The 24,996-nt window shown below is 38.1% G+C and overlaps 3 protein-coding genes across 7 annotated transcripts; 2 read left to right on the forward strand and 1 right to left on the reverse strand.

Moving 5' to 3' along the window:
* The first annotated feature begins 75 nt into the window (after nt 1–75).
* plpp1b (phospholipid phosphatase 1b) lies at nt 76–7,385 on the forward strand. Of its 4 annotated transcripts, none has more exons than XM_073816187.1 (7): nt 76–372; nt 2,233–2,384; nt 2,726–2,997; nt 3,159–3,216; nt 3,441–3,617; nt 3,697–3,817; nt 6,320–7,385. In XM_073816187.1, the coding sequence occupies exons 1-6, from the start codon at nt 264–266 to the stop codon at nt 3,814–3,816; spliced, it is 888 nt and encodes a 295-aa protein (XP_073672288.1). In that variant the 5' UTR covers nt 76–263; the 3' UTR covers nt 3,817; nt 6,320–7,385. The 4 variants fall into 4 exon arrangements, 2 of the variants coding, with proteins under 2 accessions (XP_073672288.1, XP_065126469.2); XM_065270397.2 differs by having other exon boundaries at nt 6,414–7,385; XR_010533098.2 differs by having other exon boundaries at nt 77–372; nt 3,697–5,561.
* Nucleotides 3,798–14,120, forward strand: ark2cb (arkadia (RNF111) C-terminal like ring finger ubiquitin ligase 2Cb). Of its 2 annotated transcripts, none has more exons than XM_073816186.1 (8): nt 3,798–3,817; nt 8,936–9,245; nt 9,458–9,592; nt 9,679–9,802; nt 9,901–10,005; nt 10,088–10,183; nt 10,637–10,740; nt 11,106–14,120. In XM_073816186.1, the coding sequence occupies exons 2-8, from the start codon at nt 9,028–9,030 to the stop codon at nt 11,221–11,223; spliced, it is 900 nt and encodes a 299-aa protein (XP_073672287.1). In that variant the 5' UTR covers nt 3,798–3,817; nt 8,936–9,027; the 3' UTR covers nt 11,224–14,120. The 2 variants fall into 2 exon arrangements, with proteins under 2 accessions (XP_073672287.1, XP_065104148.1); XM_065248076.1 differs by lacking the exon at nt 3,798–3,817 and adding an exon at nt 5,423–5,561.
* A 2,526-nt stretch (nt 14,121–16,646) lies between these two features.
* LOC135752038 (lipoxygenase homology domain-containing protein 1) lies at nt 16,647–22,998 on the reverse strand. The gene is made up of 11 exons (XM_073816150.1): nt 22,731–22,998; nt 22,438–22,646; nt 22,149–22,334; nt 21,938–22,065; nt 19,845–19,962; nt 19,554–19,731; nt 19,113–19,298; nt 17,735–17,905; nt 17,510–17,645; nt 17,220–17,372; nt 16,647–17,137 (listed from the first exon to the last, which is right to left on the reverse strand). Exons 1-11 carry the CDS (start codon nt 22,780–22,782, stop codon nt 16,657–16,659), a joined length of 1,998 nt encoding a protein of 665 aa, XP_073672251.1. The 5' UTR covers nt 22,783–22,998; the 3' UTR covers nt 16,647–16,656.
* Between the last annotated feature and the right edge of the window lie 1,998 nt (nt 22,999–24,996).

The raw sequence follows: 24,996 nt of genomic DNA on the forward strand, positions 1-24,996 counted from the left end.
TGACTTCAAAACGGAAGCGATGGGCGGAGTCCGCAGAGGAGAAAGTAAAAGATGGTGGGTGGAGCATCTAGATGATTGACACACGGAGGGATTGACCTCACCATCATGCGATGTGAAGTAAGCAGAGATGTAACGGGACACAGCAGACCATTCAACACAGACTGGAACTCGTGTAAACTTATTTCTGCTGAGGATCATTTCTGTCGTGTGCAGATAAATCTTCGCAAATTTTCATTGTTTGTAAACCTATGTGATGTAAATAAATGTTAAAGTGTAAATTATCTAAAAACAGAAGTGTGTTTGCGGAAGTGAAAATGTTCGAGACTAAAGGAGTTTTCTGCATTTGTTTGGATGTTTTCTGTCTGATCATGGGTGAGTTCACCAATCTTTGCTTAATTAAAATGCCATTGCATTATTTACTGCGTTATTTTACCTCATTTTTAACGTCGCAAAGAGAAGAATTCACAAAACTCTAAAGATCAAGTGACCCGGTTGAAATAACGCATATAGCTTCTGTATATAATATTACTTATAATATATAAATATTTATTCATACTGAAGAAAGAATATGTCTTTATTTTTTCACTTCATATAATATCTATAACTGGTATACGTGTATAAAACATGACATATATGCTCCTAAAGCTTCTTCATATATGTGTGTGTGTTTGTGTATTATTAGATTAGATAATGAACAGAAATGTATAGAATCTTAATGAAATAAGTCAATCAATAGAGAGTCTGTTGTGTTGCAACAGAGAAACACTTACACAACTGAATGAAACAATAATGAAGTCTCTTTCTTCTGTTGTTTACTGATTGATTTAAATTGTGGATCTTGTGTTCATTTTAGGCATTGTGGCATTTGGACCTTCCAATACTAAATAAAAGATGAATTAGTGGTGCTTGCATTTTTGCTAAGTATCACTATTATTATTCCCCAGGGATCTTCTTATTCTAATAAATTTGAAGATGGTGCTAGACTATGTCAGGGGTGTAAATTCACCCTAGCAACCAATCCCATAGACATAGAGACATGGGGATGGGCTCATTTTACTCCAATCAGTCTCTTAGGATCCTTACAGAGGTATTAAGCCACGCCTCTAGCAACAAAAACACAAACAGTTATATCTTCAAATCTGAATCTCATGGAGACATGGGGGTTGGTTTATATCATTCATGCTGGCAAACAGCCTGTGGTGTATCAGCATTGTCCACTGCCAAGCCACTCCCTAGCAACCAATGACAGTTCCCTAGCGACGGAATTAACAAAGCCTATATCTCTGCATCAGAACATTGTAGAGACACAGGGATTGAATTGTTTTACTTGTGGCTTGGACTATAATAATTACTGGTGGATGCCAATTTACTCCCTAGAAACCCAACAAAGGTACCCTGACAACCAATTAAAAAAGCCTACATTTCTGCATCATAACATCATATAGGTTATCAAAGGGTTGGATCCTTTTACTTTTGGCTTGGCAAATAATCAAATGTTGCAACAGCAAGCACCACTTCACATTTCCTTCAGAAAATCCACCTAGTTCTTCTTCTTCTTAAAATAAGAGTTTTCTTTAGTCATTTGTTACTACTGATAAGTTTCAAGGATTGACATACACATTTGTATACAGTATGTATATCGAGACTATGGCCGTTTCTCAATGTCTAGGATACTTCCTTGGCAGGACTAGTCCTTACAAGTCACTTTCTTCAGAGGTGAGGCGAGGCTCCTATTAATCATTTGGAGAACACGTAAATGGAACAGGCAAGTGCACGTCATTGCGTCAATGAAAGGTGTGCTTTCGGCTCTGTGCGCATAGGATTGTGGGTAAAGGATACACATATGCATCCTTTCCTGTATATGGGATATTTCTCGAACGAAGGACTTAGTCCTTGGCTGAAATTCCAAGGATCCTCGACATTGGAACAGTCCTTCGACGGACATCGATGATGTAGCATGAGCATCCTCGAAATTCTGGCTTTTGAGGATCCTTCCTTGACATTGAGAACAGCCTATTTAACCAGTAGTGAAATGATAGCCAGGTCCACCCCATGGACAGAATAAAAAATAAAATAAAAATAGAGACATAATAAATAAATAAATGTATGTTTTGTAAACTCAAACATACCATTCTTTAAAACCTGTGTGGTCTTTTCAGGAAGAGTTTCTAGCAAACAGCCTTTGTAAATAGTGCCATTGTTTTAATGTGTTTTTGTTTGTCTTTGTTTTAGCTGGACTTCCATTTGCAGTCTTGAATATTCAGCACAAACCATTCAAAAGAGGATTTTTTTGCAGCGATTACAGCCTCAAATATCCTTTTAAAGATGACACGATATCTTACCAGTTACTGATGGGAATAATGATACCGTTCTCACTCTTTATAGTAAGTGTCCAATAAATCCATCTTACTTTTGACTGAGTATAATATAGAAACACGACCTTTGAAATGAAGGTTCTGAAAACAAGGAGAAATTTCCCAACAGGGAATTTATTCATTTTGGTGAAACTGTGGAAAGGCATAAAAAAAGAATGTCTGCATATTTCAGGTGGAGCTTTATTCAATTCAATGTATTTACATTCTTCATTAAAGTTACATAGTGTTTATTACAATTTTATTTTACAAAGCATATAGTATCGTACAAACCCCCATTAATCAAAAACTAAGATTATGATAAACATTATGAGATGATGTGGGAGTACAACAGCAGTTTCTTCTCTCCACAGATAATCTTCTGTGAGTGTTTCTCGGTCTATCTGCGCTCCAGAGCATCTTTCACTTACGAGTATGTAGTCTGTGTGTACAAGAGCGTCGGTTCATTTGTGTTTGGAGCAGCATTAAGTCAGTCACTGACAGACATCGCCAAATACTCCGTCGGTCGACTGCGGCCACATTTCCTGACTGTGTGTAAACCCGACTGGAACCTCATTGACTGTAAATCAGGTTATATTGAGAACTTCACATGTACAGGAGACTCAACTCTCACCAATGAGGGCAGGTGAGTGTCGCCCTCTACAGGCTAAAGTCAAATATTACAAAAGATTAAATGTGGCACTTTTTAGTTGGTAAAAGCACACTGAGAGCAAGAAAGCCATTAGATTTTTATGAAAACATATTGTGGGATCACTCATATCATATCATGTATGATTTATTTGACAGGTTGTCCTTTTATTCTGGGCACTCATCATTTTCTATGTACTGTATGCTGTTTCTTGCTGTAAGTGTCTTCTTTGTTCATGTGAAATATTTATGCTCTTACAAAGACATTTTTTATCCAATTTTCAATATTGCAGAGAGCTCATCTTTGATATTTAAGTTTTATAGCTCGAAACATCAGCTAAATCTTTAAGTAATTATCCGTTAAAGTAATGAAATTTTAGTGCAGTTTATTGTGGAAACGTGTTTGCTGTTAACACATGTGAATATATTTCCTCTATAAAGCTGTATCTTCAGTCTAGACTGACGTCTGGATGGTCTCGGCTGGTGCGTCCCACTCTTCAGTTCTTCTTCATCGCCACAGCTCTGTATGTAGGTCTGTCACGTGTCTCTGATTATAAACACCACTGGAGTGATGTTCTTACTGGACTCATACAGGGAGCTATTGTTGCTTTAATTACGGTACATATCTCACTGATTATTATTGTTATTAACCTGAGATCATTTCATACATTTATAATAAAGTTCTGTCTCAATGCAGGTCTTTTATGTATCAGACCTATTCAAAACTCAGTCCAAGTCAGATCAAAATGAGGAACTCTCTCACACAAGTCTTCAGGAAAACTCTGATCTGACAAACAACTACGGCGCTTCCCAATGAGGTGACAGAGAGAGACAAACATACTGTACATTGAACTCTATCATTGTATTATATTACACTGTATGTAACTAAACATGTGCAGGTCTTCAGTTATTATAAAACCATTCCAGCTTTTGTTTTTTACATTTAACTTTATTGCATTTTCCAGACGCTTTTCTCCAAAGGTCGCTTTTTATCAAAAGGTTCACAGTTTTAATCAGTATTTGTGTTCCCTGGGTTTAAACCCATGACCTTGTGATGCTGCACACGCAATGCCATACAGGAACATCTTACAGCAACCATAAAAATGACTTCCATGGCTAAACTTTAACTTAGTTTTCATTGTAATTTTAAGTTTTCATAACAAACGCATACGGCAAAAAAATTATTTTCAAATATCATTCAAAATATATTTCAAAATATATAAAAAATGCCCAAAATATATTTCAAAATATGTTAAGAAAAATTATTTTAACCAATCAATTTTTTTGTATCTTTTGAAATATTTTTAAAAAATATATAAAGAGTTTGATTCCAAAATGCAATAAATCCACTTTGACTAATTTGGGTAAAAATGTATTTTCTATATCAAGAAAGTGACAAGATGAAAACCACTATTTTCTGTTTACAAACTTACACATAGCATCTTTAGGTTATAATAACATTAAAAATTAAAATCAATAATTTTATATATTTTATACTTAAACTTTATATATTTTATACTTTATATTTTGGCCAAGAAAAATATATTTTTGCTGTATGGATTGTAAAATTATAAATGTATTTGTTGCCCCTGAAAAATATTTTGAAATATATGTAAATATATGAAGGTTAAAACTAAATATATTTTCAAATTTAAAAATATGCATTGTTTTGCCGTATGGGAAGGAACACAATGGTCTTTATGTTGAGGTCTTTTACATTCATTTAGCACAGGCTGTATAATATAAAGGCTTATGGTCCATTACAGCAAATTATAATTCATGTTGTGTACAAAATGTATATTTAAGTCAGTTTATTTGTTTTTAATGGTGCTCTCACAAGTTTTTGATACTGCTGTACTTTTTTAAAAGCACTATAATGTATGTCATTTTATATTTTGTGGAATGATTTTTGTGTACAGTAACAGTCTGAATGAACAGAAGTCGTCAACCATTAAAAATCACCTGATTATAGTTCAAATGTCTTTATATTTAATACTAGCACATAAAGGTCAGAGAGCTGAGCAGCATCAATGCAGAGTTGAATGAGAGCAGCGCCTCTGCTGGCCGGAGGATCGCAACTACTGCTGCTACAGATTCAGGAATTTCGTTCATGTCAGTGACTCGGTTCGTTCGGTCAATTAGATTCACACAGGCCAGTTGAAATAAAAGTCAGTGCGAGGGATTTTACTTTTCACTTTTGTAGTAGAATAAATTAACACTTAAATGCGGTTGTTTATTAATATCTATCATTGCGTGTAAAGAGTATGATTATAAATGTTATCTGTTGTGACGTGTTGTCAATGAACTTCCAAGTTCACGTCACGCAGTTCAAAAGTGAATCGTTTAGAGGAATCGGTTCAACAGAACCCGTTGTTGGTGAACCGAACATCAGAAGCGCTCGTCTTTGTCCTCGCGGTGACTGAATGCATATGATCCCGCTGAATGTACATTATTTATTCACTCGTTTATAATCTGTATTCATCAAACAGAAGATCTGAAGGATGGTGTTAGTTCATGTTGGATATTTGGTTCTTCCCGTCTTTGGCTCAGTAAGAAACAGAGGTATTTATTTAACACTCCTCTCACATTATTTCACATCTGAGGGCCTTTTGCTTGAATCCTGCATGTTTATCAGAACTAACGACTGGTTCGTTTGCTGCTATCAGTCCAGAGTGAGAAAATAATTTAGAAACATTATTCCGATTATGTGATGTTTTATTATGTGTGCGTCTGTAAGCTTTGATTCTGATCTGAGTTCATCTGTTAGCAAACTGACGCCTTGTGCTCATATTTAATATTAAAACGCGTTTAACCCCAGATCTCATGGATTTTGTGTAGTATATTACGATAAATTATATCGATACATTTAAGACTAATGTGTATGTTTTAAGGTTTTATTTTTAAGATTAGCTTTTACCTCACAATGCTAACGATGCTAAATGTGGCCTGAGATTAACGGACAAAAACATCACGAAAATATCGGCGAATAAATCGATTAGAGACACGTTTTTAAAGTGTATGTGTTGTTGTCCACGGCCTCAGAATGATCAAATCTTCAGTTCATCTGCTGACATAAGATCATAAGGTATCATGTTAAAGAATCAAATAACGGTACACCCTCATATTCACATTTACACCGAACGATGTGTTTGTATGTTTGTTTGTTTGTTTTAAACATGACTGACAGATGAGTTGATCTGCTGATTATTATAATTTTTTCCTCACATCACTGTTTTCATGTAGCTTTTTTGATTTCTGTTTCTGATCTTCTGTCTTTGATTTCATGTGCTTTATTTCTGTTCTTTTCTCTTGTTTCATAGTCTATGGAGGCTGAATCTACATTATCTGCATTATCAGCCCATTGTGTTTTAATGATCATCTGTGTTCTGATCCCTCATTTCCTCTTTCCATCAGAAGACGACAAACATCTCAGATCTCCTCCTCTCCTGAGAGAAATTAAAACATAAAGAGCTTAACTATATGTGTCTAATATATGTCAACTGCTGTAGTTTAACTCACATCAGTAGCTGTAGAAATGTTTGTCCCATTCAGCTTTGGTAGTCAACATGTCTGTAAGTTCCTGTAAAATGGATGCATTTTGTGCTTGGAAACCCTACGGAAAATCCAGCTTAGACCAGCATAAACTGGTAGCTGGTTTAAGGTGGTCCTCCAGCTTAAAAAGTGACCAAAACACAGCTAGACCATCTTAAGCTGGTCTTAGCTGGGTTTTTCAGTAGGGTAATCACCGATCCCATGTTTTTAGTTCCCTGTGTATTGAAAACCTTTAGCTGTCACCTGCATAACTGTGCTTCATTCATTGCCTTTGCCCTTCTGATTTGATTTCCACACAAGTCATTCATGTTTATTAGAGAAAAAACAACAGACGGACATTAACCTGTGAAGTTGCAAAGTAATAAAAGCAACTTTGAATTAGCTCGTCGATCCATGTATTAGTTGCCTAAATTGACGTGGCACAACTTCCAAAATGCGATCCATTTGGCAGGGATGTTGATTTCCTGCACTGCTATACTCTTACTAGAGCTGAAATGTCTATTGTTTGGTTGTGGTTTCTCTACCTTTTTGTTCTTGTAATAGACTTCAGTGCATGAATCACGTTATTATTCATATTATTATCATTTGTTTGATATTCTACATTGAATAGACTCCAATGTAATCTTTCTGTAGTAAAGATGTACCCTGCTGTACTGTAATGTGCTGTAGTCAATGCATCGGCTCATTGAATGTGGCTTTTGTTCTGTTAACCCTGTACTGAGCATGGTGGGCCTTGCTATTGATCAATGTTGTTTTATTTGTTGCATGGACTTATTATGACACAAATCCACATATACTAATATTTTTCAATAAAGATGATAGTGTTTTTCCTAACCTCCAGTGTGCTTCTTGCTGATTATCATTTATTGTCTCTTCCCGCCCCCCACCTCCCCTTTATGCTGTGATAAACGTAGAGATTGATTTCCACGCTTTTCCATCATGAGACCTCCGATGAGTTGATCTGTGGTCATTTATGCCTGCGATTGAGACACTGGAAAGTGCAGTCGAAAAATTCACTGATCTGTTTATAGAGCGATTGAATGGGATTCGCTGCTCTCCACAGCCCACAAAACATAAACCTGCACTTTCAAGTTTGCTCAAAGTAAATGATCCGGATTTACTGTGAACGTGGCCTTTTTCTGTGGCGTTCCAAGATGTCTACTCATTTCATCTTCTCTTTAACTTAGAGATTCATTCAGCAGTGAGCTCGTCTCATTGCTCTGTGTTTAGATTAATTATCAATGATTTCCTTGTTTTACTTTTTTCATTCACAAATATCTCTGTGTCCAAATAGAATTTAGATGTCATTCATTTAATTCAGCTTATTACACAGTGTATCATAGCAATACTCTCTCTTTTAGTGAATATTGACATTCATTTGGATTGACATTATTGGATTAATTTGGTCAGCAAATACATGCATGAGAACAGACAGAGAGACGGTCTGCACTTCACATCTCACATGTCATTTATAAACAAAAACGTCTTTCAGCTCACAGACAACTAAGAAGGCACAGCCAGCTTATTTAAATTCATGTATGATTGTTTTAGATTAATGTAGGACTGAAAAAGAGAGCATTATCACAAAAGATTGAATTATAGATCAATGTTCTCATGTCAGGTCATCATAAAGGATCTCAAATCTCTCTGCTAACTGAGTACTGAACAGCTTGCTTTACATATAAAGTTCAATTTTCATTCCACAGAGATGATTATTGTGATGATCCAAGTAGATTCAATGAATGAAGGATGTGCCAGAACCAAAGGATGTCCATCCATGAACATGTGCTACTACCACCACATTCCAATGCTTTGGAAAACATCATTAAAACATCTGATCTTTCTTGATGATGCATGGCAGGCTAACATAGCGCATGAAACACAGCATCTTCTGTATACAGCATCATTTATTATTTGCTTTGCTAGCTCAACTGTAATGTGTCAAGTCAATGAATCACACATTTTCACTAAAGTCACATGAAGTTTCTTCATCTAGGATCTGCTGTCAGTAGATCACTAATACATTCATCTGATCTGCTGTTGAGGTGTCCTGTACTCACATGGCAGAAGAAAATAATGAAGAGTAACCTAAGATTTAATATGCATTTAATATCCAATGTTGCCAGGTTGTTGATATGTGCACCCTGCTACATTATTATTAGACAGACTATTTCATCAGAGAGGCTAAACCTGTGCTAAGTGTTTGAGTGGATAAGAATCAAGAACACCTAACACATCTCTAAAAGTTATGTCACACATTCACAGCTCACTTGGTTTCCCATCACACCGGACCTTACAGAAGTCTTGAAGATCTCCTCACACCAGATTCCAGCTCAGCGCTCTTATAATCTTCATAATTTGGTGTGATGTCATTGTTGTTGCAGGATCTCATTTTAACAGGCATCAGCACACTCATGCTACCTCCTGCCGGCATTTCCACGTAGGCCCACAGACTCAGATCCCTGTCGAATTCCCCATGCCCCATCCAGGACAATCTCAGACGGCGATTAACCATCACCTCGGGCCCGCGCACCAGCCGGCCGCCGCGTTACATCCACACCTTAGCCACATACCAGCGCCACCTTTCCAGGACATCCCGGCTCCCCCCTTCCTACCTCAGGCTTTACACCAGCAATACCTCATCCAACAGCAAATTCTGGAGGCCCAACACAGGCGGATGCTTCCACAGCCTAGGTATGAGGAATTTGTGATACTCTATGTTGGTTAAGTAAAATTCACACCATGGTGACAAACAAAAAAATACATTGGCCGCCCAACAGATAAGTGTGAAGTACTGTGAATACATGCTGAACTATTCACAAAAGCCAATGTCCGTAGCACTCTTATTCATCCGCATCACATAATCTCCCAAGCCAAAGAAAGTTTTTTTTTCTTTTTATAAACAGACACGCTCAAGACAGACCCCTGCACCACCCGCAGACGCTGCGACCGCCGTATGAATATCCTCCATCCATTCACATCTCTCCACCCGCAGCCATTCCACAGCAGCCCCAGCGTTACCTCGCCGAAGGAACGGACTGGTACGTCTAACTTCACCTCACTCTTGCGTTTACTCAGAGTTTCTTTACTCTATATTGAATGAATCCGGTCTGTGTTTTGTGTACAGGGATCTGAGCGTGGATCCAGGTCTACCACAGTACCACATCCCCCCCCTCTCTCAACATTACCAGCATTACCTGACATCGCCACGACTTCATCACTTCCCCAGAAACACAACTTCAGCACAAGTGGTCAGTTTGCCCTTTCTACCTTCTTGACAGATGAAGTTTAACTGGATGTGTAAATAAGCGCAGAAGGTTTGAGTTTATTAGCGTGATGTCCTGTGCAGGTTGTCCACGAGATCAGAAACTACCCTTATCCTCAGTTACATCTGCTGGCTCTGCAGGGACTCAGTCCGTCTCGACATGCGTCTGCGGTGCGAGAAAGTTACGAGGTACGTCCAAGACATCATTTGACGCTTAAAGTGCTGCTGTGGTTTGGCTTTTTCTCATGAAGAGCAATGTGTTTAACTTCAGGAGCTCCTTCAATTAGAGGACAGACTAGGCAATGTGAACAGAGGAGCTCTGCAGAGCACCATCGAGAGGTTCACTTTTCCTCACAAATATAAAAAGGTAAAACTCTCATGATCATAACTCTCTCTCTCTCTCTCTCTCTCTCTTGGTTATTATTGTATTGTGTCAATTCAAGACATTCATTGTCTGGTATGCTAGACCAGTGGTTCCCAATCCTGGTCCTCGAGGCCCCCTCCTTGTTTTAGATGTCTCCTTATTTAACACACGTGATTTAACTCATCAGCTTGTTAGGGAGATGTGTTTATCATTTTTGAAGTAGGCTGATAAGTTGAATCAGGTGTTTTAAATAAGGAGACATTTAAAACTTTCTGGGAGAGGGTCCACGAGTACCAGGATTGGGAAACACTGTGCTAGACTATAGAAATTCACCTTTCCTTGTACATTTTTTCTAATTTTCCTGTACTTGAAATGCTGTCTGTAAAGATGCTTTGCAACAATGCACATCACTATAGGAAAACAATCGAATGAATATAAATATTTTCCGGTCTGTAGAGAAGACCTCTGGAGCTGAAGATCGGGATGGATGAGGAAGAATTGGACACAGATGAAAAATGCACGATATGCCTCTCAATGCTTGAAGATGGAGAGGATGTGAGGTAGACACATGCATGAAATCCTCTACTATACATCAAATATTGGTACATTCACACTTGCCGAACTGAATCGTGGATCCGTCTGCGTCACGCCACTGGCATTGCTCGCAGAAGAAGTTGAACATTTATCAACTTTTCAAGCACCAACTCTGGCATCAGCCAATCAGATCATTAAAATAACCTAGTGCGAAGCCAGACAATTACATTTATCCAAGACCAGAGAACAGAGGAGTATGTGTTGCGGCCACCGTGATTGGCGGTTGGCCATACCCTCTGTTAAGCGTTAACGCTGACACCCTGTGTGAATGTACCGTAATAAACCCATCCGGTCTTGAAATATTCTGAAAATCCTTTTCTTCTGTTTGCAGGAGGTTACCCTGCATGCATCTCTTCCACCAGGCTTGTGTTGACCAGTGGCTGGCGACCAATAAGAGGTGTCCCATCTGCAGGGTAGACATTGAGACGCAGTTGTCCCCCGATAGCTGATGTCTCGCGTAGCACTAATCTAAAGTCCTGTCGTCTTTCTACGTCCCTTCGTGGGTACTTTGCCAAATGTGTGTCGTCTCTATCACCTCTCACCTCTGACCTTTGCCTTCTGAGCCAACTGATGATGTAGAACAGGGAGGGAGTGGAACCGATACAGAATCGGAGAGCGCATGGAGAAGATGGTTTCACTAAGGTCCGGTTTAGCGAAGATGGTTTTTAGTGTGATTCCAGACATTTTCAGGGTTCAGTAGGTCCATGGATGAAGCATTACAGACATAGCAAACTCAAACGTTCTGAATATTATATGTGATTAGTAAATGTAAATGAGAATGCAGCTCGCAGTATTTAGAATGAATTATTAAAGGAGAGAGAGAGAGAGAGAGAGAATCTGCTTGGCCGCATGACTAGAATAATAAACCGTATTGAAACGGAGCCGGTTCGGTCGTTGTATCTGTATTTATCAGAGGTGATGCTTCACGTTGGTGTGTAAGATTAAGACCATTCTTGATGCAAACTGTGACCGTCTGTGTTTTTCGTCTGTGCTCGCTTAAAAAACTCGGAAGCGAAAGGCCCAGGGAATTCTGGGAAATGCATGAGGACGTTCTAATCCTGAAGACACTGTGTTCTTAATGCGTCTCTGAAGTTTCCACGAGTGAACTGTCTTACCGTATCGCCTGTAGCACAAGCACACAGCGTAAGTCGACGTGTCTCCGTTAGTTTTGTGACGTGTGGTTCCAGCAGCTCTGACGTCATATCGTGCATGAAACCCGGTTGCTGCCATTTCTAGAGGACACAAGGGAGTAAAGCCATTCGTTTTATAGAAACCAAACATGATTTTTCTAAGCTGTGCGTGATCATTCTCTTTCTTTGCTCTTTCCTACAGTTGCCAACCTGTATGTGGGGCTGGAAAAGCTTCTCGACATAAGTAGCTTCGATGCTGGAAGAAAATATTTATTGTTGTCCTAACGTAGTTATTTTCACGTTTTCTGCTTTCGCATTTGCACTCAGTAACCTGTTTCCTCGTGCGTAGTGCACTCCATCCAAATAAAAGAGGGAACAGATGTTATAACAGCACATTTTGATTTTTGTATGTCTTGTAACAGCACTCGTCGCCTCACTGACCACTTTTAACATACGTTAAGTGTTTTCCGTAGCATTTCAGATGTTTCGACGATGACGTCGTCGTCGTACATTTGACGAAACAATGTCCTTCTGGTTTTTGCTTTTAGGGTGGCTGGAGGACTTGTGTTTCAATAGTCAATTTTTGTCGTGACGTGAGCGTTCGGTTTCTGTGGCCGCACACAGCGCCAGCTTTTTCGTTGCGTGTTTCATAGTTTACACATGATATTGTGCGTCCAAATGCCTTAAGTATTTAACAATCGTAATTTATGACTAACTTTACCCGCTCTCTGGGTGCATATTTAAGTTCTGAACTACGTAGTATGGCAATGTAATCGATTTATTTATTTACTTACTTACGTAAGCAGCATAACGTGTGTATAAATACCTCATTGTGCTACACTTTAATGGGAGTGCTTTGCATGCGGTTGTACTTTAAAGGGGCATAAGTGTCAAAACAAAAACCCAAGGGCGTGCTGAAATGTGTTAGTATGTGGTGCTGTAGTTTTTGGTTACATTCCATTAATGCAAAATGTCAAAGAATCGTTCAGCTGTGAGCTCGTAGACAAACCGTTAATATGGACTGGAATTGTTTTGCATGTCTCTGTTTTTCTGCCCTCTCACTGGCGTTCTGCAAACATGCATCACCGTCCGCTCATCTCGTCTTGCTCATCTGAAAGGGGTCGTGAATCTTTTTTCGGTGTTTTCTAATAGTGAGGAGTGAGTTCAACGCGTACTGTGATATTATCCGCTTGTCTTGTATCCATATGGCTTTAATTTAGCGTTTGAATACGGTGAGCCAGGTCTTTGTGCGCTGTATTTCTGTAGATTTCAAGTGAAGCCGATTTGGGTTATCTTTCGTTACGTATTGGTACTTCATTTGAGAGGCTTTAAAATGTCTGAATGCATAATATTACAGCTAGTATTGTGGTACACGCTAGTAGATTATTTTCATAATGCACATTTTTATGACTTTAACCCCCCTCCCAAAGTTTTATTCTGCCAGTATAGCATTGTGGATTGTTTTAGTCATCATATATCAGATGACCTTTTTTCAGTAAACGTCATTTTTTTTTTATTTGCTAGCCGTGTACAACCTAATAAACACATGGGAGTCCTAATAGTTTCAGGAACTCGTACAAAAAAAGAAAATAAATATTAATGGCTTTATATTTTATGATTTCTGTTTCTAGCCTGTGTAGCCTTAAAGTCGTTTTTGATTTGATCGATTTCTCCAGCAGATTTGACATAAGCAATAGTATTATATCATGTTTCGCTAACAGACTGAACCCTAGATCCTAAAGCACAAGTTCTGTAATGCATGTCTTTCTCAGGTTTTAATATGCGTATGAGAATGGATACATATGTTAAAATATTTTACCATAAATATTTCTGATGTTTTTTCTGCTGCTGACAAAAAAAGTGAAATAACCTGCCAGTGATGAGGACGAGTTCCTGCTGTGTGCTGTTACTGCGCAATGTTTTCTGACATGAATATTTTATAGCTCAAGTAGAAGAATATGTATTGACAATATTTAAGCAATAGCTTGGTGATTATAATGTATGATAACTAGATAAGTGTATATTGCGTAAAAAAAAGAAAATCTTAGATTCACTTTTGGTGGATTTTGTACTGTATTTATTACTAATGACGATGCAAAAAGTTGCATAGCTTAACCCAAAATTTTCTTTCTTTTTTTAATTTCTTGTCTTGTATATGACCCTTTTTGTATGTGTTTTTTCAAATAAACTGTTGAAAATGCTTTAAAAAAAAAAGAGGACTCACTTGTACATTGTGGTGTGTGCACTGCATTGAGAGCATCAGGTGATGTTGAGGACATATAACACCTGGCTGCTCCACCTGTTCCTAATATAGGATGTTTATGAAACAGCCATTACGAAAATTAACCATGTTTTATACAAATACAACAATAGACAGGTTTGTATTAGCTTATTTTCATTTTTGGAGCAAAAAAATCTGTTTAAAAATGTAATTACCATCGCTTTTGAATATTATTATAAAGTACCCACTCCCACATATGCTATTTAAGGGTATAACATGCTGTGTAAAGTGTCATAAAATAAGTTTACCTTGCGTTGAATATCAGTTTTTAGCATTTAAACCGCATGTAAGGCTATGCGGCGCAATCTCATGCTGACAGTTAAAGTTACCTCAAGACTTCACCTTTATCATTTCACTTAAAACATTTGATTATATAGTGAAATTAAAACACTTACAGACACAGTATCTTCTATCTGTCGGCCGTTTGAATGCGAGCGCGATACTTCTCCAGTGCGCGCGCGCTCATGCATTCATAATAGTATGACCACTGAGTATGACTCATTTTAGGGGTGGTCAAATATATTTATATCTTTACAGATACAGATGCGAACTATATTTTATAAATATAGACTCTACTAATATAATGTAATAGTATAAAAATATTGCCTTCCTCAAGTCTTTACTGACGTCTTTCAGGAGGAATCAAGAACCCCCCCTCCCCGTAATGGTGAAGATTACCCATAAACCCGCCACTGTTCTGGACATGCTGCATACGTCATCAAGCCTGATTTATTTAAATTAACCGAGGATAAAATTCGCATGTCTTAAGCATATTACAACAATTTACGATTAGTAGAATGACAGTTAACTGTATAACTGTTTATAATATTCTGAAATAGTTGATGACGTATGCAGACTACAAATATGACCTTCAGAGGCGGCTGCCTTTGGATTGAGAAACGGCTGATGATGCCATGTAAGTAGGAACCGCGTGTGTGCTGGGACTTTGAGTCATTTTTTTCCGTTTTAAAACGTGATAGGGGTGGCCACTGGAAATTATTTTACACACAGTTGGCTGGGTCGAAAATAAAATATTGTTTCGAGTGAAAAATAAAGCATTAAACTGAGGGAGGACATTTTGAAAAAGCGGTGTGGGGTTGCTCCACTGGTGACAGAGAGAACTTGAGCTTTCTTCTGTCACAATACACGGAAAACAATGAGAATTTAAGTTTGAGTAATTTAGATTTTATTATTCACAAGCTGTGATCAGATCACTTGCACAACACAGACATTTCAGTCAGAAATGCAAATGAAGTCAAACTGTCCAGGTGTGTGAGTGACCTAGGGTCTCATTAGTCGCCCTGTCCCAAATGGTGGACTTGTGGTCCTCCTCAGAGTCCACACTTTGATGACATCATGTAGTGCAGCCTTAAGGGACCCTTAATGCGAGTCCACGTGGGTGCACCAGAGTCGTATTTTGGGACAGACTCGAGCATCACCCTGGAAATAGGAAGAGAAGTTGCCTGTCAGTGTGAACTCCTCCCTTCTGTCGTCTGATTGGTCTGATTGCTCGTTCGCAATGATCGCATCAAGGGGGCACTGATGAGCACACTTTAAAGCGTAAAAATGACAGATGGGACACCCTACAGACTCGTAGACTAAGCGAGCAATTTAAGGCCACGAGACCGAAAGTCCACATGAAGTGCGCCTTTTGAGACCAGGCAAAATACGGTTTCATCAGATGCACGTGCGGTGGAACTTTACTTTACTTCCGGTTTCAGGTTTTTTAATGGTCTGACTAGTTGCTAAACTGAACTCTTGAACAAATACCTCGTCGAAAATAACAAATGTTGTTTATTTTGCTTGTTATATAAATAAACTACTTTAAAATTACTTTGTTATTACTGATTCTTTGTGGAGTTAACCAGAAGTTACATATTGACCACGAAAGCCACTTATTCGTTTATAAAATCATGCGTAGAAAATATGAAAAAATGAATGTACGCATAGAAAATGCACATAGTATGGGTGTACTCCTCACTTTCAGACGTGAAATCTATAAATCGCAAATGATCTTGGGTGAAATTGTGCGCATCTAAACAGTTGCACATTTCTGCTTTAAACAATGCCTAATTAATGTCATTTAAAATAAAAGAACACCTGTCAATATTTCAATCCTTTTCGAGCAGCAAGAATAGCTTATATTTCTAAAAACCTGCAGCAATCAGACAAGCAAAAGTGCCTTCGTCTGCTCAGACCCTGATGTGGCGCTAAGCACTTTCCATGTTAAAGATAGGTTTTATAAATATGGATTATATAAATAAGGACACTTTTCCATCAAATCTGTGCCCCTAAAGTCTAAAATAAATCACCACAGACTTTAGGATCATATATATGATGGTCAACAGGTATTAAAAAGGCTTAAAATAGTACAAACCCATAAACTGCACACTTCTCATCACAAAGAAGGTTTATTAAAATTTCTTTAAAAAAAGTACAAATAAGTGCTATTTTTATTTGTTCCATCACATTTAATATTTGGGATACAGAACTCTGTGGATGTGTCCATCGGCTTTGTTTTTGTCCAACCACTTTCCACAAACAAAGATGGTCGTCACCCAGTTGGCAGTGTTTGTGATCTCCACACATTCCAGAAACCAGCCAGAAGATGAACTGGTGTTGTCGTGCTCCACTTTAACCCTCAACAATTCACCTAAATCCAGCATCTCCAGTAAGAAGCGGTCCGTGGATCCTCTTTCAAAAAGGTTTCTGTACTTTTGTTTTAGCGCTCGTTTCCCAGAGTCGCCGTTGACGCCGTAGATCGTGATGAAGACGTTGGCGTCGGTCGCCGCCCCTTTAATGTCTCCGGTGATGACGATTATTTCATACTTCACGGGAACTAAACTGCGGACTTTGCTAGCGAAACTCTCCACAGATTTGGTGCACTCAAAAGTCATGAACTCATCTTTCTTTGCTGCCAGGGGTATCTGAGCGTCACAGGTGAAGTAATATCTGAAGAGATCAAACAGAGCAAGAATGATCGTCTGTGTTGTACAGGAGTGACAGGAAGAGATAGAGAGAAAACAGTACTCACTTGTTTCCCAGTTCGTTGTCTGTTATAATCACCTCGTGCACATGCCAGAAAGATTTACTCTTCACTTTTTTCTCTTTTGAAATATGACCCAAACAAATACCAACAATGTCTCCCAGATTTTTTGAGGAAAACTCGAATGAATCTGTGGCACCACTGAAATAGAGTCACATGACTTTAGCTGTTTTCTTTGTATGAAGCAAAAAACTGGACACGGTTGCTGGTTGATAAACAAATGAGAAGGTATTCACTTTAAACATTCTTTCTGAACATCAAGACGACACTATACATACCGCAAAAATTTCTTCTTCTTTGGGTTTTCCATCATGAACTCTTTCGAACGGCCTTTTCTCCCCTCCAGCACGATCCAGGCGTTTTCTTTGGTCTCTGCATCTTCAGAGTTGGCTGTCGTGATTTCGATTTCATATTCTGAAAGGATTACAGCAAAAGATTGTTTTTAAAAATGAACTAAATGAATCCACTACATGTTAAATCAAAAGGATGTACTCCGTCCTTACTAATCTTGTCACTGAGATCTAGATTGTCATTGTTGGCACATGCCAGTTCTCTCATGATCTGACCATCATCCTCATTTTTGGCCAGCCAGCGGTCACATGGGAAGCGGAAAGTTTCACCCAGCAGTTCATCTTTCACATCAATATATTCAAGGTGCCATCCGGGAGCAGGACCTTAAGACGGAAACATAAGAGAGAAATCAGGCAAACTTTATAAAATGTCATTTCCACCACAGAGTGTTTTTAAAAAATACATCACTTAAAGGGACACTTCACCCATTTCCATTAATATTTGTATAGTTAGAACCCCAGTCATATTTTTGAATGGTCGTGGATCAGCTGATACAGGAGAAATACAGATTTCAGTGTTGCACTTCCTTCTTTCAATGATGTAAAGTCAAATATCTTTGTTGAGGCGGTGAGACTACAAACACCCATTTTCTCGGTCAAATAGGCACCAAATTCAAAATGTATGTTACATTTTGACTACAAATATGACACACTTATAATAAAGATGGATGTTTCTACAGGTGAAATGCTCCTTCAAGATGACAGAAATGTGTTAAAGTCACAATGAAATTGAAATTAAACTTAAAATTTTTAAATAGAATATTGTTGTATTTTTTTTACGAAAGACTTATATGTGAGTGTCATTACTTTTTTAAAATTCATGTATCCTTATAAACTTTAATGAAAAACACTAAAGCTAACGCATTTTATATTTTATATTGTTTATAGTGTGTTTGTGTGTATATGATTTTGTATTATTGCAGCTTTGAGTCCAAAACAAAATGACAATAAAGTATAGTCTCTAACTCTAATCTCCTCCCCTCCTCGAAATGATCTCTCTTTCCTTCTGGTTCTGAGGAACAGCACGAGGGCAGAGGCCGGGAAAAGAGATTAGCAAGTAGCAACATAACCCAACTTAAAACAATTCAATCAATTCTCGATGGACGAATATTCAAGTCCCACCCAACCTTTTTTCTCATTTCAGGAGCAGTTTCACTCAGATATACGTCATGATGGGGAAAATAAGACAGTCGCTATATCTGTTTCATGACTTTAATAGTTTTGTTAGTTTATGTAAGGAATAATTGACAACGGGCCGTTGACTTATAAGAAAATAATGCACACCCAAGGTGGTAATGCAGCACAACGCGAAACAGGTATGCATTATTTTCAAATAAAACCATTGCTCTGTTGCTATTTCTAAGACATTTGACAAGTTAGGTGTGCGGTTTACAGAAAAAAATCAACTCCCATGGAACATTTATCAGCCAATCAGAATAAAGCATTCAACAGACTCGTGATATAAGTCTGCAGTAATGCACATTGACTGAAGTGTTTGTGTGTATAAATGAAATGATAAAATCATGCTCACCTGTGTTGTCATGCCAGACTCGAACCTTTGACAGCTCTCCCAGACTGAGAACATCCAGAAAGCGGAAAACATCCACCTGTTTGCGCTCAAATTTGTTTCTGTTACCGCTTTCCTTTAATTCCAGTGTTCCTGTGTCTCCGTTTTCCCCAAACACAATCAGAAACACATTAGCATCTGTCCCAGCACCTGTTAAAGCACACACACACACCATAATCTAACACATCTCTATTATTACTATTACACATCAATCTCATTTAGACTTTTCTTCTTAACAAAAATGTCTGCAATCAAAGTCCACAGATCTCACAATGATCTCAAACATTTCTTATCTACAGTAATAATATGTCTGTATATGATTTTACTGTATGTCATTAATGAATTTCAGGAGTAAACTCTCTCTGTCCTTCATGAGTCTTTATCATTCATTCATCTCTGACCTACCATTAACGTCACTGGTTTTGACCTGAATGATGTAGGTAGTTTTCTCCACCATCTCCTCATCATCCACAACAGCGGGAAGCTCACAGACTTTTGTCCTCTTGGGTCCTTTAGTTTTGGAGAGCCACTCCCCATAAGTAAACATGTACAGCTCCTCTGTGTTCAGGTTCCTCATGATCATCTGGGTCATGTGACATCACAAACCAACCCAAAGCATGTTTATAGTCTTACACTTAATGACTTTAACAGGGTTTATGACTGATAACTTGATTTAGCTCAGATCTACAGACTCACCTTGTCAAGAAACCAATCAGGACGACTTCCTGTTCCATCAATGCGAACACGCAGTTTCTTTAGGGGAGCGATGTCATCGATCTCCAGGTTAAATGTGTCCTCTTGTCCTCGTTCAAACCTGTAATAAACCCAGACAACCGAGAACTTAACCAGAGAGGATGATGAATCTTCTCAACACACTCAAATATCAGTGAATGAAACTGACACCATTTACCATCAGCTATTCAGTCTGTTCATACAGTACTGTGCTAACGTCTTAGGCCACCATGCCAGAATTAGATTTGTTGTTTTTGCAATGTTATAGTGATCATATATAATTATTTCTCAGTCTCTTTAAAGGGACACTCCACTTTTTTTGAAAATATGTTCATTTCTTTTGATTTTTACTGTTTTGGAATCCATTCAGCTGATCTCCAGGTCTGGCGCTACCACTAGCACTTTTAGCATAACTTAGCACAATCCATTGAATCTGATTAGACCATTAGCATTGCACTAAAAATAACCAAAGAGTTTCAATATTTTTCCTATTTAAAACTTAACTCTTCTGTAGTTACATCGTCTACTAAGACCGATGGAAAATTAAAAGTTGTGATTTTCTAGGCGGATATGTTTATGAACTATACTCTCATTCTGGTGTAATAATCAAGGACTTTGCTGATGTTATATGGCTGCAGAAGGCGTAGTGATATTATGCACTGCCTGAAAAATAGTCCCCTGCTATTGAAAGTAACCAAGGGACAGTGCGTAAAATAACTACGCCTCCTGCAGCCATGTAACATCAGCAAAGTCCTTGATTAATAATGTTTAACTGTAGGGGAGCTGGAAAAGTTTAGAGGTCACACTAAACACAGACGATGCTTAAAGAAGACATTGTGTCCTGAAAATATATATATATATATTTTTTACATATTTCCTGTATTTTCCTGTAATAAAATAGATAAAAAAATAAATATGGACGGACATTAAAACTTCTAAAACACAAGTCTGGTGGTGGTGGCCTAAGACCTTTGCACAGTACTTTATGTAAAATATATTTTTCTATATTTCTCAAAACTAATGTTCAGATTTTTATTTTGCCATTCATAGACATATATAGTGACTATGTCTTCAGATATCTATCTTTCATTAAATAAAATAATTTGGCAAATGAAAACAGCTGATAGTTATATACTAATATCTTTCATCTAGTGTTGGGGAAGCTACTTTGAACTGTAGTTAGATAAGCTACAAGCTAAAGTAAAGGTAGTTAAACTACTGCCAAACTACCCACCTACAAAAGTAGTTACTGTAGCTATACTACAAGTTACTGTTAAAAAGTAGCTAGGTACATTAAAACAAACCTGGATTTTTTTACAGTAACATTATATTACAAGTACTGAATAATTGTTAATGAAGAATGTTTAAAGAAATGAATTTGGGGTTTAAAACAATGTTATGTAATAAAATTGGTCTAGTAATACACAAATATTTATTAAAAACATAAAAAAGGAAATAAATAGAGAGCAAAAAAAGTTTTAAATAGCTTAGAAACACTTTTATTACAGCTCTTTATAATAATATTTATGATTAGTTATTAATAATTATTATCAATAATAATAGGATGGGCATGTCGACTTTACTCCGTCACGTTCTTTAAATAATCATCAGACGATCTCCCCAAAGATGCGTGACAGAACAATAGATGGCAGTAATGAACAATGTAAGTTTGTGATCTAGTAAGAAAATATTTCAGCGTTTGCTGTAACCCTTCTAGCCACAACCCTGCCCAAAGGCATTGCAGGCGAAGGTTCATCACAACAGAAAGCCAATAGCTACACCGCTACTTGCTGGATAACATATTTCACTACTGTTGAAGCTACACTGTTTTAAAAGTAAATCAACTACCGCCATCTACAGAAAAATTTAGTTAAGTTAGTAGCGTTGCTTTTAGTTAACTACTACCCAACACTGCTTTAATCATACTGTTAATACTGTCACATGAATCTGGACATCACAGTAGTTTCATCACAGTCATTAAAATCACTGTATTCAATTCTAAACGATGGATAAATAACTAAATATGCATGATCTATCTGTGTGATGTCAACTGGTACCTGTCCTCATTTTTGGAGAGAAGCATCTCCTCAGTGCCCCCATTGGCTCCAAACACCGTTATAAAAATGTTTGTGTCTGTGCCTGCGTTCTGTATGTCACCTGTCACTACCGTCACTTCATAAACCACCTAAGAAAGAAATATAAACCTCTGTTAACAGATCCGACAATCTTCAGTGAGAACCTTCAGGTGAAAGCACGGTGCATCTGGACCTTTCGTATAATGCTGATGGTTGTGGCGTCCAGGATGTTAAAGACTCTGGCCGTGAGTCCGTCTCCTCTGTCTTTGGCGAGCCAGCACTTACAGGTGAAGTTGTACTGAATGCCTTTAGTGGGAACGGCCACAGAAAGCTCATTAACTAACCAGCAGCTCTCTGGAGTCGCTCCATTATGACCCAACTGAGAAATACAAGTCAATCCAGGTTAGTGACAAAAAAGACACGCTCAGAAGAAACTCGAGTGAATGTGTTTGTTAAAACAAATAAGAAACTTGAGGACTCACCTCAATCCTTTTAATTTCACCCACATCTAATCCATAAGAGAGGAAATGCTCCATCCCGCCTGCTGCGAAACATCTCTTCCCCTCGGGCAGATCCAGCCACATACGATCTGTTTCCAGCTCATTGGGTCCCATTATGATAATATAGACTCGACTGGAGGTGCTGGCATCTCGATCGTCTCCTGTCGACACTGTGAAGTGGTACGGTATCACTGTACAACACACAAGATAACACAACATATCACTGATAATAACATAAACATACATCAGCTCTCGTGATCAAACTCTGAACGTACTCGGTCCCTCTTCCACGATCACAGCCTTCTTCTTTTTCTTTTTCTTGTTCATATTTCCATCCAGATCTGCTTTAGAGTTCAGCGTGTTCTTCTTCACATTATTTGGGTTTCTTTCACCCTCATATCCCTAAATGATTACAATAGAAAGCACATTACAGTAAGTTACGCAAATGACTTTATTTACTTACCATTAGCTATGTTTACATGCACAAAATTTACTGAATTTAATCTGATTCAAGGTTGCGACAGTACAGTTACCCTAAACATTGCATTCTGATTAAAATGTTGGTTTACATCTACATTCTGTTTAATCCCAACCAAAACGTCTGCACAAGCACACAGCCTGGGTTGCCAGATACAGGTATCAAAAGCAGCCCAATGAACATTCAAAACTAGCCAAAAGCATCCCAATGACTATTCATAGCATAAATACCAATGTCTAATGAACAAAATCCTTTCATCTTTAAGAACAAAACCAACTCGCTGAAACAGTTTAAAAGTTTCCCAAGTCTGAACTTAAAAAAGCAGAGGACTTGGCAACGAACTTCTCATCGAGTTCACGCTTTATCTCTGGATAAATGTACAAATTTAAAGTTGAGTTGGAGAAAATTTGTTCATAAGAAGTTTATAGGCAAAGAAAACACTTTTCGGAAGGCACAACACTATATTATTTCTTTATGTAATGTTATGAAAGACATGAAAACCGCAGAATGTACAGCGTGTGACCCCATTACCTTAATAATGTGTGTTGCCTACCATTGCCTTTCTATTGCATGTTTCTGTGATGAGAATCATTTGATGCGTAAATAAAATGTAAATCTAAGACGTGAACTTAAGCACAACTCTGTGCATATGCACAAGATCATTTGCATCTGACTGAGAAATTACCGTACTACGATTCATACGTTAACATGAGTACTTTTCTCCTGATGATCGGATCACAGATCAGACTACACCACCCCGTTCAATACGATCGAAACTTGCATCTGATCGACCTCAATTGTATTAATGAAAGTGTTTACATAAAGGGTTTTCAATCCCATTGAGCCATCAATACGTTTACAAACAGAATATTTGGTTGCATGTAAACGTAGCGAATGTGTCCTTCAAACTCTCATCAATTTATTGCAACACAGAAACGATTGTTTTGGCAGACGCCCAAACTGTCTCACAGGATATATGACTTTAGATATATAAAGATATATTTATATTTCATGATACTTTCACACTTCACAAGTCCTTAAGTCCTTTGTGAAGGTTGTACATCTAGAGTTGTAAAGATCTGTTTAAGTGATGTCTCCCTATGACAAATGGTATCTAATCTTAAAAGCATCTGCTAAATGTAAATGTAATGTTTTTGTGCTCCACAACAGAAGATCAGGAGTTTGACATTTAAATATCAGACAACAAGAACATCAAAACCACGATGAAGAGTAAAATGAGTTTTCATCACCTTGACAAAGAACGTTCTCTCGATCCGCTTATCCTCTTTCTTTTTGGAGAGCCACCGTTCACACAGGAACATATAAACCTCCTCGGTCTCCACGTCCACCACCTCCACCTGATCCAGGTACCAGTCAGCTCCTGCCATTGAGTGATCGTGTCGAATTCTGATCTTAAAGATCTGACCGAGGTCCACAGCCTCGATGTTGAATTTATCAACCTACATATAAAAGACAGATGATGATGAGACTGTCTGTAGTGTGAGTCGCTTACATAAGTAAACATAATGATGAAATAAATGACAACACACTGCGCCTCTTTCAAACTTGTTGCTGCTGCTCTCAGATTTTCTAAGTTTGCGTTCTCCAGTGTCTCCCAGGTCTCCATAAATGGTTAGAAAGACATTGGCATCTGTTCCTGCTCCATACATGTCACCCGTCCTGACGGACACATTATATGTGTGAGCTGAAGAGAGAGAGATCATTGTGATAGGTGTTATATATGAAAACATGCTGAGAGAGAGAGAACGAGCGTAAGATCAGAGACTCACTCTCAAGAGCGTCTTCAACCTCAATCTCACTGTGCTTCAGCGTTCCATCTCGGAGGAGTTTCTCTGTGATGATGTCAGAGGGTACCAGCTCTCGAACCGTCTCCCCATCATCCTCATCTCTCGCCAGCCAACGCTCACAGGGAAAGATGGTCGTCTCTGAGCCCTTATTCAGACGACTGAAGATTACTAACACAACTAGCACATGTTCATATATCAGATTTATTTAAAAGTGAAGCAAAATAAATATAATGTGTAGCCTACTTTATCAACCAA

Source organism: Paramisgurnus dabryanus, chromosome 11, assembly GCF_030506205.2.
Source record: "Paramisgurnus dabryanus chromosome 11, PD_genome_1.1, whole genome shotgun sequence".
In the NCBI taxonomy this organism is placed as follows: Eukaryota; Metazoa; Chordata; class Actinopteri; order Cypriniformes; family Cobitidae; genus Paramisgurnus; species Paramisgurnus dabryanus.

Bases quoted from the DNA above. Each gene is read 5' to 3' on its own strand.
- plpp1b (XM_073816187.1), top strand. From the start codon at position 264: ATGTTAAAGTGTAAATTATCTAAAAACAGAAGTGTGTTTGCGGAAGTG. The intron at 2,998-3,158 runs GTGAGTGTCGCC...TTTATTTGACAG, and splicing joins ACTCTCACCAATGAGGGCAG to GTTGTCCTTTTATTCTGGGC. The intron at 3,217-3,440 runs GTAAGTGTCTTC...TCCTCTATAAAG, and splicing joins ACTGTATGCTGTTTCTTGCT to CTGTATCTTCAGTCTAGACT.
- ark2cb (XM_065248076.1), top strand. From the start codon at position 5,501: ATGGTGTTAGTTCATGTTGGATATTTGGTTCTTCCCGTCTTTGGCTCA. The intron at 5,562-8,935 runs GTATTTATTTAA...TTGTTGTTGCAG, and splicing joins TGGCTCAGTAAGAAACAGAG to GATCTCATTTTAACAGGCAT. The intron at 10,184-10,636 runs GTAAAACTCTCA...TCCGGTCTGTAG, and splicing joins TTCCTCACAAATATAAAAAG to AGAAGACCTCTGGAGCTGAA.
- LOC135752038 (XM_073816150.1), bottom strand. From the start codon at position 22,782: ATGAACAAGAAAAAGAAAAAGAAGAAGGCTGTGATCGTGGAAGAGGGA. The intron at 19,963-21,937 runs GTACCAGTTGAC...GGTTTATTACAG, and splicing joins CTCTCCAAAAATGAGGACAG to GTTTGAACGAGGACAAGAGG. The intron at 17,138-17,219 runs GTGAGTACTGTT...TGATCTCTTCAG, and splicing joins GACAACGAACTGGGAAACAA to ATATTACTTCACCTGTGACG.